Source organism: Colossoma macropomum, unplaced genomic scaffold (assembly GCF_904425465.1).
Source record: "Colossoma macropomum unplaced genomic scaffold, Colossoma_macropomum, whole genome shotgun sequence".
Lineage (NCBI taxonomy): Eukaryota > Metazoa > Chordata > Actinopteri > Characiformes > Serrasalmidae > Colossoma > Colossoma macropomum.
This window is the reverse complement of record NW_023494801.1, coordinates 33,443,739-33,457,303: the sequence shown is the minus strand read 5'-3', so window position 1 is coordinate 33,457,303 and position 13,565 is coordinate 33,443,739. Positions and strand designations below refer to the sequence as shown.

Genomic DNA, 13,565 nt, shown 5'->3' with positions numbered 1-13,565 from the left:
TATTACACCCAAACGTTCTCCAACAAACACCATATTACGCCCAAACGTTCTCCAACACCATATTACGCCCAAACGTTCTCCAACAAACACCATATTACACCCAAACGTTCTCCAACACCATATTACGCCCAAACGTTCTCCAACAAACACCATATTACGCCCAAACGTTCTCCAACAAACACCATATTACACCCTATCTGATGTGAGTCCAGAGCCCCGCCTCCTGGGTGCGGCCTCCAGTCCCACAGTAAAGCCATTTAATTTGCCTCACATTCGGTCCGGGTGGCTGAGCCGGGGCGGTGACGGGGAGGCGGAGTAACGAGCTCTCGTTCCCTCTCGGCTCAGGTGCCCTTAATGAGAACCAGCTGATACTGATCTGGCTGGCAGCGTGAGCACCTTTTAAAAAGAGCGGAGAGAGAGAGAGAGAGAGAGAGAGAGAGAGAGAGAGAGAGAGACTGACTGACTGACTGACTGACTGACTGACTGAGGACTAAGAGCTGAAAAGCTCGAGGGAGAGCAGGACTGGAAAGTCTGGTCTTAAAGCTTCTGAAAAGTTGCCAGCGTATCTTTGGTTTTGTGTCATTTGTTGTGCTGGTTTGGTGTAGATAATAAAGTTAATGGCTGCTGCAACCCTGACCCTGCCTCCAGTGTCCTCCCTGAGCCCGGGTCGAACATAAGGCAAATTAAAGTGGCCTCACTGCGGGACCGGAGGCGGCGCCCAGGAGGTGGGGCTCGGGGCTTGTGCACCATCCCCCCATGTGCTGTTCTCTCCCTGCCGTTCTCACCAGGGTTTGTCCTTGCTCAGACCTCGGGCTCCGCCTTCCTGCCGGCTCTCGCAGCTGTCATCGGGGTGCGGGTGCATGCCATAGTGGTGTCTGTTGGGGAATGTTAGGGAACGCTGATACTGGTTAAGAATGTTGGTGTTTGGTGGGGAATTTTGGTGTTTTATGGAGAATGATGGTGCTTGTTAGTGAATCATTGTGTTTATTAGAGAATGATGGTATTTCTTTCCCGGCAGAATGTTGATGTTTTATGGAGAATGATAATGTTTGCAGGAGAATTATGGTGTTTATTGGATAATGATGGTCTTTGTTAGGGAATATTGGGGAATGTTGATACTAAGAATTTGGTTTTTTGGTGGGAATTTTGGTGTTTGTTGGAGAAATATGGTGTTTGTTGGATAATGATAGTGCCCCTCGCAGAACGCTGCTATTTGTTGGTGTTTGCTGGTCGTGGAGAGTGTTAGGTCAGTGTGATCTGAGCTTTAGTGAATTCTCACCCTAGCTGGGACTCTTCTGTTTGTCCATCAGAGTGCAGAGAGTCCGGAGGAGCCTCGGCTTGAGGCGGTCAGAGACAATAATGTGGAGCTGGTTCAGGACATCCTGAGGGAGCTGAGTCCGTTCACACACCGCAGCAATACGGCCGCCGAGCTTTCGAACATCCTGAACCAGCCACACTTCCAGGTATAACCGCCTCAGATCAAACACCTACTTTCCCTCAGCGCTCATCATGACTGAGGTTTTTTTGTGACTTTACAATAAGTTACCTTATAGTGTTATTCAAACATTATATATAATACAGAATACTATCTGCACTCTCGGTTAAGATGGGTAATGATATTTTTAATAGTTTAGTCTCATTTTTGAAAACAATAAAAAAAACTTCATTAAAAATAATTATTAACATTTGCATTTAGTACTAAATGAAACCTCCTTTGCCAACATAACAGCATTCTAGAACAGAAGCAGCACTTCTATAATGCTTGATGAGACTGAATGAATACAGAGTGCCCAGATCCAGATCCTCCAGGGTCCTAGCTCCTCTCCTCTGGACTCTCCTTCCTCCAGGAGTGGATTTCGTGATTCTGGGGCTCTAGACGGGAGTGGGACCCCCTGGATGCACGTTTTTAAAGTAGTTGATGTTCAGAGCTCCTGAGTGGCGCAACCATCTACACTGCAAATAGTGATATCAGGACAAGTGAAATCATTTCAGATCTAGTCAATATATCTAAAAGCTCCAGGTACTTCATGTTGTCCATGATGCCATGTGGCCTAACAGCCCCAAAACGTCACAGAGCGTCCATCTTACTTAACAGGGGGATGAGGTTCTGTTTTGGGGGCTTTTCTGTAACACTCAGCTGGACGTAAGTGAAATATGACTGGGGGGATTGGTAAATTAGATTTTTGTCCAAACTGTCACTGTACAGAGTCTTATCACTGGTGTGTCTTGATGTGGTTCACAGTCTCTCCTGGAGACCCACGACTCTGTGGCGTCACAGACGTGTGAGACTCCGCCCCCCAGCCCACGGGCCTTCGTGGAGCCCACCGTCAGTCTCCCACCTGTCCCAGCTGATGCTGTGCGTATGGTGGGCATCCGCAAAGTGGCCGGAGAACATCTGGTAGGAGTTCTGGAACGTATCTGTCTGTGTGCATGTCTGTCTGATACTCTTGGTTCTCTTGCTTGTGACCACATGATGCAAACATTATTACATAATACTTTTATGTTAGATCCACCCCTTAGACTGCAAGATTACTGTTATAGATTACTATCAATGATTCAGTGTCTGCTATTAATTATTTAGTGTCTACTATGAATTATTCAGTATCTACTATGAATTATTTAGTATTTCCTATGAATTATTCAGTATCTACTATGAATTATTCAATATCTTTTATGAATTATTCAGTATCTACTATGAATTATTCAATATCTTTTATGAATTATTCAGTATCTACTAAGAATTATTTAGTATCTCCTATGAATTACTCAGTATCTACTATGAATTATTTAGTATCTATGAATTATTCAGTATCTTTTATGAATTACTCAGTATCTACTATGAATTATTCAGTATCTACTATGAATTATTCTGTAACTATTTTGAATGATTCAGTATCTACTATGAATTATTTAGTATTTCCTATGAATTACTCAATATCTACTATGAATTATTTAGTATTTCCTATGAATTACTCAGTATCTACTATGAATTACTCAGTATCTACTATGAATTATTCAGAATCTACTATGAATTATTTAGTATCTACTATGAATTATTCAGTATCTACTATGAATTATTCTGTAACTATTTTGAATTATTCAGTATCTACTATGAATTATTTAGTATCTACTATGAATTATTCTGTAACTATTTTGAATTATTCAGTATCTACTATGAATTATTTAGTATCTACTATGAATTATTTAGTATCTACTATGAATTATTCTGTAACTATTTTGAATTATTCAGTATCTACTATGAATTATTTAGTATCTACTATGAATTATTTAGTATCTACTATGAATTATTCTGTAACTATTTTGAATTATTCAGTATCTACTATGAATTATTCTGTAACTATTTTGAATTATTCAGTATCTACTGTGTATCTACCAAGTTGTAGTTGATTCTTAGTAACTCCAGTAGATGACCTTGTGTGGCTCTGAGTGGTCAGTATGTGCGGTTTTCTTCAGGGTGTGACGTTTCGTGTGGAGAACGGAGAGTTGGTGATTGCGCGGATCCTCCACGGTGGAATGATTGACCAGCAGGGTCTCCTGCACGTGGGGGATATTATAAAGGAAGTGAACGGTAAAGACGTTGGTGATGACCCACGGGTTCTGCAGGAGATGCTGCAGGAGGCCAGCGGCAGCGTGGTGCTCAAAATCCTCCCCAGCTACCAGGAGCCCCATCCGCCCAGACAGGTAACAGACACACTGAAGACACGGCATAGCAGATCATTTTTCTCCAGTTCTAACATTTTTCTTATCCCTTAGAATTAAGTGGGCTATTTTTGTTAATGTGCCTTCAAGACTGATGTATGTAAATGAGCTCTGCTCTGATGAGCTGCCCTGTATATTGTGCCTCTTTTAAAAGCAGTCCAGTTTGAAGTGTGGTATAAACTGTTAAGTTGGGCCTGAAATGTTCAGTTGTGTGTGGAAAACAAAAAGCTTTAGCCACTCCTTTTAGATGTGTGGATTCTTTGGGAGCTGCAATGATCTGTTTGCTTCCCAACAGCCAGAAACAGCACAACGTTTAATCTTTCACACCATTAATTCTGCTGCAGACTGTCTGCATGAACAACACGCCATATCACTTCAGCGAGAATGGGTGGGGCTAAACTGCTGTAGGCTGAATGGGTGGGGCTAAACTGCTATAGGCTGAATGGGTGGGGCTAAACTGCTGTAGACTGACTGGGGCTAAACTGCTGCAAGCTGAATGGGTGGGGCTAAACTGCTGTAGGCTGAATGGGTGGGGCTAAACTGCTGTAGACTGACTGGAGCTAAACTGCTACAGGCTGAATGGGTGGAGCTAAACTACTGTAGGCTGAATGGGTGGGGCTAAACAGCTATAGGCTGAATAGGCGGAGCTAAACTGCTGTAGGCTGAATGGGTGGGGCTAAACAGCTATAGGCTGAATAGGCGGAGCTAAACTACTGTATATGGAAATATGTTCGTGGTTGTGATGTCATAACCAAGAGGAGTTGAAAACAGGCTGTTTTTATGGCTTAATTTCCATAGATGGACCGTATGAACCTGAGAGTGAACATTTTGAAACTCTCACTCTTTCTGGGCTCATTCTCACTGCATGGAGGTGCAGGTTGCACATTTCAAGGTGGAAAACAGTGCAATCATACAGCCAGCCGGTCAGTACTAGAGTGGTCAGTAGCTAGACATGCAATTTGCGTTAATGCTTGCAGAGCTGCTTTTCAGTCTGGCGCTTTGGCGTCTCTGTCTGGCAGTAAGACACAGTGTTTGGTTAATGAGGCTTCAGAAACTCGCCGAGAGACGAGAGGACAGGGACAGGAAGCGTATGATGTCGCCTGTAGTGTGTGTACCGCTTCCCACTCCCTGCTGCTTTCTCGTCCTGGTTGCCATGGAGACGGAGCGGAGAGCTCCCAGCATCCCTGTGCTGTGAGATCCAGCACTGGTTGTATCGCTGGTGGGCGGATGGGCTGAGGGAAGCTGAACTGCGTCACAGGCCACGTCACTGAGAGCATCCCTGTGCAGCCTTCAGAGGAGCTGGAGCTTTATCACTGACAGCCAGACCTACTGTTACACGGGGGACATCGCACACAGACTCGCCTCATCATTTTTGAACATCTTTTGCCTTTGAATAGTAAGAATAATGAGCTGAATCATCAGTCTGATAGCACAGTTTGTGTGTTCGTGACGTAAGCTGCCCATCAAAAGCACCTTTGCTTAGCAGATTGTTTTTAAATGAGTGTTTTCTTTGTTGCTTTGCTGTAACTTAACAGATTAAAGCTGTTAGTTCCATCTTTTTCTTGTAAAACTGAAGGAACAGCAGATAAAAGCCAAAGGCCACTCGTTGTATCCCCTTTGTTGTGATGACGGCGGTCAAACCTTTCAGATGGTTAAAGCACATTTAGACCACACACACACACACACACAGACACACACACACACACATCATCTAAACCGCTTATCCTTCTGGGTCGCGGTGGGGCGCTGGAGCCTATCCCAGCTGTCATTGGGCGGAAGGCAGGATACACCCTGGACAGGTCGCCAGTCCATCGCAGGGCACATTTAGACCAGTAGAGTTTAAATATGTGGTTTTATCAGTGGAGAGTCATGACCGTTGGAGCTAGGCCTTCAGTTTGTCCTATAAATGTCAAAACCTTTTCAAAAAATGAGAAAACAAACCTACCGTGCTATGCTGATTTCTGCTAGCCCCCCTATGCAATTTCCAATAGTATGTTAGCGCTAAGCTAACACTGGTGCACAGGAACATCTTGTTGACAGTTCTAGATTAAACGCAGATTTTTTAAGCTGGTAAAAGTCATTCCATGTGTTTTATTTGAAGCTTCTAACAGACGCTAACGAATATTTGAGCTTGTAAGTATCGGTTTTACAGTGATTCCTTCAGTAAAGAGTTCTGGCTTAGAGCTGCTGCCGCTGTTTTCCATTCCTAACAACTACCTACCTGGAACCTGCTTAGACTACAGCTCATAGTCAGTGACGGATCTAGAACTTCCGGAAGGGCTAGAATGATGCTTTTTTCCTCACAAAGTTGGTGCCACCCAGCTCTTGAAGTCCTAATACAAGAGAGCTTGCTTGTCTGCCTAGATACCACAGAGAAAACAATCCTGATTGGACAGTTTTCCGTTGGCCGTTTCAAGACTTTAACTCTTTCGTTTCAAAGGAAACTAAAATAACAATGAATTTAAAGTATTACAGCTATACTTACAGTTGAAATAAAACAAGCATGATGATCCTCTCAAATAAAAAGTGTTCGCTCCTTTGTGATAAACTCAACTTTGATCGTTTCTACAAAAATCAAGATGTCTCCACAGTTTATGATGTGTGTTCTCTTATCTTGTCTTGTAATAACTGAAGCATCTTTTTCTGCAGGTCTTTGTGAAGTGCCATTTTGATTATGATCCGGCCAATGACAACCTGGTCCCCTGTAAGGAGGCGGGGCTTCAGTTCTGTACCGGAGACATCCTGCAGATTGTCAACCAGGAGGACGTCAACTGGTGGCAGGTACAGCCGACCAAATGAGGAGGACCATAGTCTCAGCAACAGACGCTCTGGAACAACTGAAATTTGGGGAAGGACCAAACTTTCCCATGGCCAGTCAATCATTATGCTCTCTGCCTCATTTTCTAAGCCCTCTAATCACTACTGAGCAACTGTTGCTATCTGCAATTGCCTCAAGCCTTTAGCACATTATCATCATGAAAGCGTTTTACGCTGAAGATCCAGCTCTGGTCAAAAGCCGTAACTGGGAAGCTGCAGAAGTGAGACTCTGGCCCCAAAAGAGTGGGGTTTGTCATTTTCTACCCATTCCAATGGTAGAAATATAAGCCATTCTTTTTCCATAAACACTTTTCATGCTTGCTTCGGCAGTATGCTTTAGCCTAGGATGATCAGGTTTAGGTTTAAGTTTGCTGTGTTGTTTTTCCTCCTCTTTTTTCATCTGTACATCTTAGCTGTCTGATTTTATGCAAGTGGATTATCTTATATCTAATGTCCTCTGAGCCATCTCCTTTAGGCTGGGGCCACACTACGCGGTTTTGTGCTTAATTGCAAGCCCGATTTGCCCATTGCGACATATTTTCCCACTCTGAAGCGATTTTCCAGGTCGGGAGCTCATTCAGAAGTGACTGACGGTGCTGATGATCTGTAGTGTGAGAGGAGAAACGAGTGAATCTTCAGCCCTCCGGTCGAACTCTGAATGATTGAGACCCTCTGATATTATCAAACATGTTTGATATGTACGACTCAAAACGTTCACAAGTCCTGTAGCGTGAGAAGCTCAGAGATTTACTCAACGAGTGATTCAAACAGCCAATCAGAGCGTAGAAACAGGATGTGCAGGCACGCTGTCTGAACAGTGGAGCAGAGACAGAAGAGCTGTATGTAAAACACAGGCAGATAAGAGATATCATGTTTATAGTGTTGGATCCACTCCTCCGGCTCTCGCTGTGATGTCAGCGTTTCTCACCACATATTCATCCCCAGTTGTGCTTTCGCTGTGCATAAAAGCACAAACAGGTCCAGTGAGTTCAGCTCTGTTTGTGTCATGTGATCTGAGGAGATCTGGGAGTTTGAGTTTTTACTCGTAGCCCAAACTCGTGATGCGTGTTATTCTCTCTCTTTGCCCTGTCGTCTAGTCTGAGTGCCTCACGACAAAAAGACGAGAAATTCTGTGACAAACTGAAGTTCGTGATGCTCTGTTTTAGAAATGTACTAGGATTCTAAGTGGTGTAGGATGAGCCCAGCCTTAGATGCTCATAAGAGAAAATGTGTAAGGCAGCTGAGGAGTGTTTGGGTAGTTCTTGTGCGAATGTTAGGGACAGAAGGTCAGTGAGATCTGTGAGAACAGCTGATGTTGGGAAGACACAGCTGTAACTGGCCGGTTTTTTCAAGATTGGAAGGGTGGAAGAGTTAAAGTGACAGTAGGGGCACAAAAGTAAAGAGTGGACTAATAAATACTGATAGATCTGCTATTTAGTTGTTGAGGTTTCTGTGTCATTTCTGTGTTTTCCTGAAGGCTCAGCGTGTGGAGGGAGGGAGCGCAGGACTGATCCCCAGTCAGCTTCTGGAGGAGAAGAGGAAAGCGTTCGTAAAGAGAGACGTGGAGCTCCCGCCAGCAGGTTTACCCTGAGTCCATACACTGCACACTACATCAGTTCATCACATGGCTTTATTCCTTCTATTCTGACTTCAGGCTGGCGCTCTGCTGTAAATGCTGTTCTTAAAATGCATGTCTAATGTTTGGGTCAGAAAATGACCCCCCAAAAAATAAATTAAGTGTGACCTAATTACTAGTTCCAGTAAATATATGAGTCCGACTGAAGGGGGTGCTGTGTTTCTCAGGGACGCTGTGCAGCGGAATTGGGAACAAGAAGAAGAAGAAAATGATGTATTTGACCACCAAAAATGCAGGTTTGAGTTTCCACCGCTTTTTACAGATTATCCAAACTGCCTAAGGCCTGATTCACACATACTGCTTCCGTGTGGCGTAAGCGAGGCAGAAAGTCTTGCTTTTCATTACGGTGCCCATGTTAACTGGTCAGGCTGCGCATGCGAAGCAGCAGAGTCTCGGACGCTGCACTGAAGCGGCGCCGTATTTAGAGAATACACGCGGCAAAATACAGTGAAATAAGCCATGAAAAATCAAGAAAAAAACTGAACAGAAAACCAAATACAAACTCAAAAGTGCTATTTTTTATTTAATTTAATTCATGATGAAATACTAGTTAAACAAACAGTTTTCCTGGTTGGTCGTCCAGGCTTGAAACTTTTTCCTAATCAGAAGTCAGAAAGCTGTTGAGGATAAACAAATATACTGTGCACTTTCATAAATTATATGTTCATTGAGCAGAGTGACTGATGTGACTATTTATCCGTCTGGAAAAGGAACGTCTGTGTAACTTTCTCGCTGCTCAACAAGTGGCTTCACACTGTGTTCAGTGTGGAAGCAGCTTAACTCTGGAACAAACACCCTGAATCTGATGCTGGTGGCTGAATTTGGACTTTCAGATTAGCCTGAGATTTGATCTGATCTGCCAAATATTAGCCCTTCATTGCAGATCTCATTTATTAATGACCTACGATCGTTTTATCTCAATATTTTGATCAGATTAATGAGCTATTTTCTGAAAAATACTGAGCTCATTTTTCTAAATAATTATTTAATTGTTCACCCCACCCACCCCTTCATTTCTTTCTTTTCTCAGAATTTGACAGGCATGAGCTGCTGATCTATGAGGAGGTGGCGCGGGTGCCGCCGTTTCGGAGGAAAACGCTGGTTCTGATTGGAGCTCAGGGAGTGGGCCGGCGCAGCCTGAAGAACAAACTGCTGGTGTCTGATCCGCAACACTATGGCACCACCATTCCCTGTGAGTACAAACGTACTATACTTACAGGCTCCACACAACCTCCGTACAACCATACACCCTCCTCATAACCTCCACACAACCTCCTCATAACCTCCACACAACCTCCTACACAACCTCCACACAACCTCATACAACCACACAACCTCCTCATAACCTCTATACAATCTCCACACAATCTCTATACAACCCCCACACAACCTCAACACAACCCCCATACAACCTCCACACAACCTCCACACAGCCTCCATGCAACCACACAGCTTCATACAACCACACAACCTTCATACAACCACACAACCTCCATACTACCATACAGCCTCCTCATAATCTCCACACAATCTCCACACAACCTCCATACAACCACACAACCTTCTTTGAACCATACAACCTCAATATAACCTCCACACGACCTCCATACTACCACAGAACATCCATACAATGTCCACACAACCTCCATCACACAACTTTTATGCAACCAAAAAAACCTCCTCATAACCTCCACACAACTCCACACAATCTCCACATAGCCTCCATGCAACCACACAGCTTCATACAACCACACAGCTTCATACAACCACACAACCTCCTCATAACCTCTATACAATCTCCACACAACTCTCTATACAACCTCAACACAACCCCAACAGAACCTCCATACAACCACACAACCTTCATACAGCCATACAACCTCCTCATAACCTCCACACAGTCTCCACACAACCTCCATACAACCTCCACACAACCTCCATACAGCCTTCTCACAACCTCCACACACCATTCCCTGTTAGTACAAACACTACACTTACAAGAATTTGACATAATACCTTGAAATAGTGACTTATTTGCTATTTTTTATTTTTATCATTTTGATTTTGTGTTTTTAAGGTGAAATAATGAGTAATTTAATAAAACAAGTGTTTTCAGGATAAGTTGATATTTTAATTAAAAAAATCCACCTTTTCTGCCTCAGACACCTCCAGGAAGCCCAAATCAGGTGAGAGGGAGAATATGATGTACGCCTTCACGTCCAGAAGCAAGATGGACGCAGATATTAAAGCCGGTCGTTACCTGGAGCACGGAGAGTACGACGGAAACCTCTACGGCACCAAGATCGACTCCATCCACGAGGTGGTGGAGGCCGGACGCATCTGCATCCTGGACGTCAACCCGCAGGTAAGAGCGTCCACACAGGGTCAGTGAAGTGTTCTGTCATGCTGTATGGTGTTCATATGGTAGATGCAGTCATCATACAGATTGTAATTACATTACAGAAAGCGTAGGGGGCGATGCTGCTTCTCTTTCTTAATTGTGGGTGTACTGTTTCAGGCCTTGAAGGTCCTCAGGACGTCTGAGTTCCTGCCTTACGTGGTGTTCATCGAGGCCCCTGAGTTTGAGGTCCTGAAGGCCATGAACAGGTCAGGCATTGAGTCCGGCGTGGTCACCAAGCAGCTAACGGTAAGAGGCTCAGACCAGGCAGTGGCTACGTAACTCAAACGTTCTGTAGTGAGCAGAGCTGTTATCATTCTAGCTATGCTAATGCTAACCAGCTCCACTGTCCCAGTTAGCAGCACTGTTTTATTTATCAGTTGTTAGATGGTTTGACATTTACTGACCGATGGCTTGAAAATGGTTCAGTTTTGATTTTATTAAATGTTATTATGTGACACTGAGTAAGGCAGGGGTGTCAAACTCAACCACTAATAGGGTCATATTAAAAAATCTCAACAAATCTGTGGTCCAGCTGTGCTTTTATTTTTTTTTTACTTCATATTTTGACATGACCTCAACTGGCCAGTGTTTATTCAAAATATGCCAAAACTACAATGGCAAAAAACAGACACTGAATTCTTAAACGATTGAAAAATGATTTTAAACAAAACAAAGTGTTTTATTTACAACAATAGACTAAGAATAACGGTTAAACCTCTTTAAACATTCACCTGAACTGGACACCTGACTTTTATTTTTTTTATTTAATTTTTTTTTGTGGTGCTGTCCCATAGATCGTTGCTGGGGAGGGGTTGGGAGCACACATTATGTTGCAGTGCATGCTGGGAACTGTAGTGCAGTTCATGGTGAAATGGGCTAATATTAATAGGGAATTTAAATAATTTTGTGGGCTGGATAGGATTGTGCAGCGGGCCTGACTTGAGTATGGCATGGAGGTGTTTTTTATTTAGAGGGGTTTTTTTTTCTGGTAGTTTTTCTGCTTTATTTTATTTATTTATTTATTTATTTATTTATTTATATATTTAGGCACATACTGTCTTTTTCTAAATGTTATGCTTTTATCACTGTACTTAAATTACCTTTGTAACTATGTGAGATTTCCACCTAAATGAAAGGTGCATTATAAATAAAATGCATTATTATTATTAGTAGTAGTAGTAGTGGTAGTAGTATATCTGTCAAATACTACTGCAGTATATGGGATTTATACATATAAAAAGTCAAATATTGACATTTAAGAATTACATTTTTTACATTTAATATGTAACTTTTTTAAATAGTTTTAATTGTCTTTTTCCTTCTGATAAAGAAATTGAGAATTATAAACCATAAAAACACTCCCAGTGTAACCCACATATGTGAAAGCCCCAAGCAAAGCAACAACAGCTCTGTCTGTATCATGACAGTGAATGTTTACACTGACTTTATATTGGTAGACTAACTACATCAGTACATACTGTTAACCTAGATTAGCTGTCGTTCTGTCAGTTGTGCGGAAATGAAGTTCTTATAATCAGTTTAATCGTAATTACACTGTTCCACCACTAGGGGTTTGTGCATACCTATGGTTAAGAGTTTAGAATGTGCTCACGTTCAAATGATGTGCTTTTGTTTTCATGGTTAAACTGTTTACATGCCAAAAACATTACACTGCTGAAAGGGTTAACAAAGCCGTCCTAATGTTCCTTACCTGCAGGATGCGGAGCTGAATCGGATAGTGGAGGAGAGCAGCCGGATTAAGAGAGCGTACAAACACTACTTTGACCTCACCATCGTAAACGACAACCTGGACGGAACGTACCGCAGCCTGAAGGCGTCTATGAAGAAACTCAGTGGCGAGCAGCAGTGGGTACCGGTCACCTGGGTGTTCTAGACACAAAAAAACATCATTCATCATGCAATTTGGTTCCTTCACAGAGAGGAATATTTGAATTTATTAGCTGAGCGTTTGGAGATTTCACAGGTTCAGGAGCTCTGGTGCTGGGTGTGTGGGTGTGGTTTCTGCTCTCCCTGCTCATACACTACTGATGCTCACACACTGTATGTGTTTGTTGAGCAGCAGAATGTCACAAACATCATTGTTATATGGTTTACAGTTCATTTCAGTTTTGTTTTGAAATAGGAGGGCTGGGTAAAAACATCCTGAACGTTGCTCTCGCAGACTCAGTCTGGCATTACAGCAGATATTTAAAGCTCTATTGGAGCTGGATTAGTTTTAACAAAGGAGGTTGTGCATTGTAATATGTGCCATTTGATTGGTCGATTTGTTTAGGATGAAGTATCTGATTTAATTTCCCCAGATTCCCACTGATAGCCCAGATTGAAAAATCATAGCCCGGATATTTATGTCAGTTTTACACCACAATATGTGTTTAACAACAACACTCCACATAGCTGTGCCTGTTAGCCACGTTGCAGGAGGCCATTCAAACTGGATTAAAACCACTCCACAATTATTACCGTCAGACTGTAAAAACTACACACACTGCAGATTCATACTGGATTAAAATCACTCCACAATTATTACCGTCAGACTGTAAAACTACACACACTGCAGATTCATACTGGATTAAAATCACTCCACAATTATTACCGTCAGACTGTAAAACTACACACACTGCAGATTCATACTGGATTAAAATCGCTCCACAATTATTACCGTCAGACTGTAAAAACTACACACACTGCAGATTCATACTGGATTAACATCGCTCCACAATTATTACTGTCAGACTGTAAAACTACACACACTGCAGATTCATACTGGATTAAAATCGCTCCACAATTATTACCATCAGACTGTAAAACTACACACTGCAGATTCATACTGGATTAACAGCTGTGACTCTAATAACACTGCAGATTCATCACTACATGGTCATTACTCTCAGACTGTAAACAAAAAACATATTGTAGATTAAAACTGGATTAAAAGCAGAGATCTTTATTGTAATATCTCACATTATAGTG

General features: G+C 42.5%; 1 protein-coding gene across 1 annotated transcript in view; it reads left to right on the top strand.

Annotated features, from left to right (window-relative positions):
- mpp2a (membrane protein, palmitoylated 2a (MAGUK p55 subfamily member 2)) overlaps positions 1–13,091 on the top strand; it is a 27,229-nt gene extending 14,138 nt beyond the window's left edge. Inside the window, exons 4-13 of the mRNA XM_036590527.1 lie at positions 1,311–1,463; positions 2,243–2,398; positions 3,475–3,702; positions 6,370–6,501; positions 8,015–8,117; positions 8,341–8,409; positions 9,204–9,365; positions 10,336–10,538; positions 10,692–10,820; positions 12,292–13,091. Coding sequence (XP_036446420.1) covers positions 1,311–1,463; positions 2,243–2,398; positions 3,475–3,702; positions 6,370–6,501; positions 8,015–8,117; positions 8,341–8,409; positions 9,204–9,365; positions 10,336–10,538; positions 10,692–10,820; positions 12,292–12,468 — 1,512 coding nt within the window. The 3' untranslated portion in view covers positions 12,469–13,091. The remainder of the gene's footprint in view (positions 1–1,310; positions 1,464–2,242; positions 2,399–3,474; positions 3,703–6,369; positions 6,502–8,014; positions 8,118–8,340; positions 8,410–9,203; positions 9,366–10,335; positions 10,539–10,691; positions 10,821–12,291) is intronic.
- Positions 13,092–13,565: the final 474 nt, after the last annotated feature.